Source organism: Myotis davidii, unplaced genomic scaffold (assembly GCF_000327345.1).
Source record: "Myotis davidii unplaced genomic scaffold, ASM32734v1 scaffold57, whole genome shotgun sequence".
NCBI lineage: Eukaryota > Metazoa > Chordata > Mammalia > Chiroptera > Vespertilionidae > Myotis > Myotis davidii.
In genome coordinates, this window is record NW_006289718.1 from 761,547 (window position 1) to 762,061 (window position 515).

The following is a 515-nucleotide window of genomic DNA, read 5'->3' on the forward strand; positions in this document are numbered from 1 at the left end:
CCTCCTGGGGGACCGGGGTTGCTGCCTGGCCTGCTCTGGGCCCTCCCGCCCTCTCGCCATGGCGATCGCTGGACGCAGGCCAGCTGGCAACCCCCACTGGCTTTCCGATGACGATCACCGGCCAAAGGCGGCCATTACCCACCCCCCACATCTTGCCTGCCGCCTGGGTTGCGGATCTCCATTCTTCTGTCCTTCCCCTTTCGCCTCCCAGCATTGCGTCAACATATGCAAATTAACCACCATCTTTGTTGGCAACCGCCATCTTGGCTGGCAGTTAATTTGCACATCGCCCTGATTAGCCAATGGGGAGGGTAGTGGTCGTATGCTAATTACCATGTTTCTCTTTTATTAGATAGGAGGACTCAAGGCCCGGTGCACAAAAATTTGTGCACTCGGGGGGCAGAGGGGGTCCCTTAGCCAGGCCTATTCCCTCTTGCAGTCTGGGACCCATCGGGAGATAACAACCTGCTGGCTTAGGCCTGCTCCCAGGTGGCAGAGGGCAGGCCCAATCTCTA

At 58.4% G+C, this 515-nt stretch overlaps 1 protein-coding gene across 1 annotated transcript in view; it reads left to right on the forward strand.

The window, feature by feature from the left end:
• The first annotated feature begins 58 nt into the window (after nucleotides 1-58).
• Nucleotides 59-515, forward strand: part of VPS13C (vacuolar protein sorting 13 homolog C (S. cerevisiae)) — a 173,292-nt gene continuing 172,835 nt past the window's right edge. Inside the window, exon 1 of the mRNA XM_015563005.1 lies at nucleotides 59-167. Within this exon, the coding sequence (XP_015418491.1) occupies nucleotides 59-167 (109 nt within the window). The remainder of the gene's footprint in view (nucleotides 168-515) is intronic.